Source organism: Vicia villosa, linkage group LG1 (assembly GCF_029867415.1).
Source record: "Vicia villosa cultivar HV-30 ecotype Madison, WI linkage group LG1, Vvil1.0, whole genome shotgun sequence".
In the NCBI taxonomy this organism is placed as follows: Eukaryota; Viridiplantae; Streptophyta; class Magnoliopsida; order Fabales; family Fabaceae; genus Vicia; species Vicia villosa.
In genome coordinates this window covers 131,675,600-131,678,190 of record NC_081180.1, presented here as the reverse complement: position 1 = coordinate 131,678,190, position 2,591 = coordinate 131,675,600, and the positions used below count along the sequence as shown (strand labels likewise).

Genomic DNA, 2,591 nt, shown 5'->3' with positions numbered 1-2,591 from the left:
TTTATTTCATAGTTGATATTGCATACTCCACCAACGATGTTGACAGAGATGAAATTGAAGATCGAAGAAGAAAAAAATACAATAGAGGTTCTTCCAGAGGAATGCATTGCCAATATATTGTTGCTCACAAGTCCAGTCGATTCATGTAAATTCTCCATTGTTTCCAAGGATTTTTGTTCTGCCTCTGAATCAGACATTGTTTGGGATCATTTTCTTCCATCTGATTTGATCTCAATCATTTCTGAGTCTCAATCTGGATCCTCTTTGTTAGCCACATCTCCCTCTAAGAAGTCTCTCTATCTTACTCTCTCTGACAATCCCATCATAGTCGACAATGGTAAAAAGGTATCATTCTCACTATATATATAATAGTGATTATATGTTAAATATTCGACTCTTTAATATCATACGAACTAATTAAATAGTGTTATACTAAAATTCAGAGCTTTCAGTTAGAAAAACAAAGTGGTAAAAAGATATACATGCTTAGTGCTAGAGATCTCTCCATTGCTTGGGGTGACACTCCTTGCCATTGGGAATGGATAACACTACCAGAGTCGCGGTCAGACCTTATTTATATTTTTATTCCCCTTTGCATGTTATTTTACATTTATATAAATGTGTTTATTGCGCCATTAATTTTTGTTTTTAACAGATTTCAAGAAGTTGCTAGGCTACATATTGTGAATTGGTTTGAAATTTATGGAAAAATTCATTCACATGTTTTGTCCTCAAATACTCAATATGCTGCTTTTGTCGTGTACAAAATGATCAATCCCCATAACTTCAATCCTCATGGCGTTGGTAGTATTCCGGTGGAATTAACCATAGATAAATTTGAAGACCGCATATGTACAAAAGAAGTTTGGTTAGATCCAAACTATGATAAGGAACTGGATGATGAGTTATTAGGGCTAGAGAGTCCAAAACTGAGAAGTGATGGATGGTTGGAGGTCGAGATTGGAGAGTTCAATTCAAGCCTACAAGATGAAGTTTTTCAGATAGGTGTTGTTGAGATAAGGAATCCTCATACAAAGTGTGGTTTCATTCTTGAAGGAATAGAAATAAGACCTAAGAATTAGCTAATCATAAAGTCACTTTATTGTGTTGAATAAAATGTATTTGAACAATTATTGGATCTAGTTATTATATTAAGAGAAAACATCTATTTTTTTTAAAGTACTCTAGTGGTTGGAATTCAACTTTTAAAGATGAATTATTAACAAACATGTGCATACGCACGAGAACGGTTGTTTGACAGGATATGTTTTTGGACGTGCGATTTTTTTAAAATTGTAATAAATATAGGATATTGGAATAAAGACAAAACTTAATAATAATAATAGTAACAAAAAAAATTATTGAAAATCATTTATTCCAACATACGAAGATGAAATTCGAACAACATAAGTCCCAATACATATATCAAAAAGTTTTCCATCAAAATGGAGAGAGAAACTCTAACTTCTCTCTAGAAACACAAACTATCAAATCATATTATGGCGGGTGGAGGATGGACAGAAGTTTGTAACAACAAAAGGAGGGGCAAGAATATCAGATTATACTGGGTGGCAAGGAGGGGGAAGGATGAACAAATGGATGAAGTGGTGTCTAACTTTTTCTTCATGGAATTTCTAGAGGAACTAGGAGCGAAATAGCTGTTTGAAATATTTAAAGGCTATGAATTGGCGATGGAGGTGGCAATACCACCAAAAAGAGATAAGTTAGGGAGGAGGTATGGGTTTGTGAGATTTAGGAAGGTGAGTAATGACAGAGATTTAGCAACAAAAATGGACAATATTTTTATCAGAGGAAGGAAGCTCTATGCAAACATACCTGAGTTTAATAGAGCTAGGCAAGAGTATTGTGAAGGTGGTGCTGCAGGGGGTGATGTGAAGGATCTGGTGAAAAGTAAGAATAAGGGGAACATCCATATAGGGGGAGAAAGGAGTCATCAAGTTAGCAAAGGAGAAAGGTCTTATGTCAACGTGTTAAAACAAAATATGGCGCCTCTGGGTAGGAAGTTTGAAGGTCATAGTATTAACAACAAACCACTTATATGGGGAGGAATATATTAGGGTGAAACGCAAGGGAGAAAAACCCAAAGTGTACTGAGTGAAAACAAGAATGTTGATAGCTCAGAGGATTCATATATGGAGGAGGAAGATGAGGAAGATGGCGCGTGAAGTGCAGGTGAGAGTAAGGAGCAAGACATTGAAGATGATGGAGACGTTAATAGCCTGAAGGATAATTATTTGTCTATCCAATTAAAAGTAATATGTGATTATGATAGGCAATAGCTTGGTGGAAGACACTTTTGAAAGAGCAGAGGATTTCAAAGAAAGTAGTAATTCCGAGAAAATATGAGCAGAAAAAGGTGGTTCTTCCGTATTGGAGAAGTCAAAATTTAATGGTGATGGGTTTGATAACATTAGAAGGTCAATGAAGTTGAATATGGTTGGTGTTGGGGCCTTCGTGGGGGAGACAGTGAACCCGGGTATGGAAGTGTTAGGCCAAGCGTTAGCCTCTCTGGACCCTATTTCCTATTCATAGTTGGGCTTTGGAGGCCCAATGTGCCAAAATAAACCCAA

The 2,591-nt window shown here is 36.1% G+C and overlaps 1 protein-coding gene across 1 annotated transcript; it reads left to right on the top strand.

The window, feature by feature from the left end:
* On the top strand, positions 1-1,151 carry LOC131616972 (putative F-box protein PP2-B12). Its single transcript, XM_058888384.1, has 3 exons — positions 1-345; positions 444-562; positions 656-1,151. Exons 1-3 carry the CDS (start codon positions 37-39, stop codon positions 1,080-1,082), a joined length of 855 nt encoding a protein of 284 aa, XP_058744367.1. The 5' UTR covers positions 1-36; the 3' UTR covers positions 1,083-1,151.
* The last annotated feature ends 1,440 nt before the right edge of the window (positions 1,152-2,591 follow it).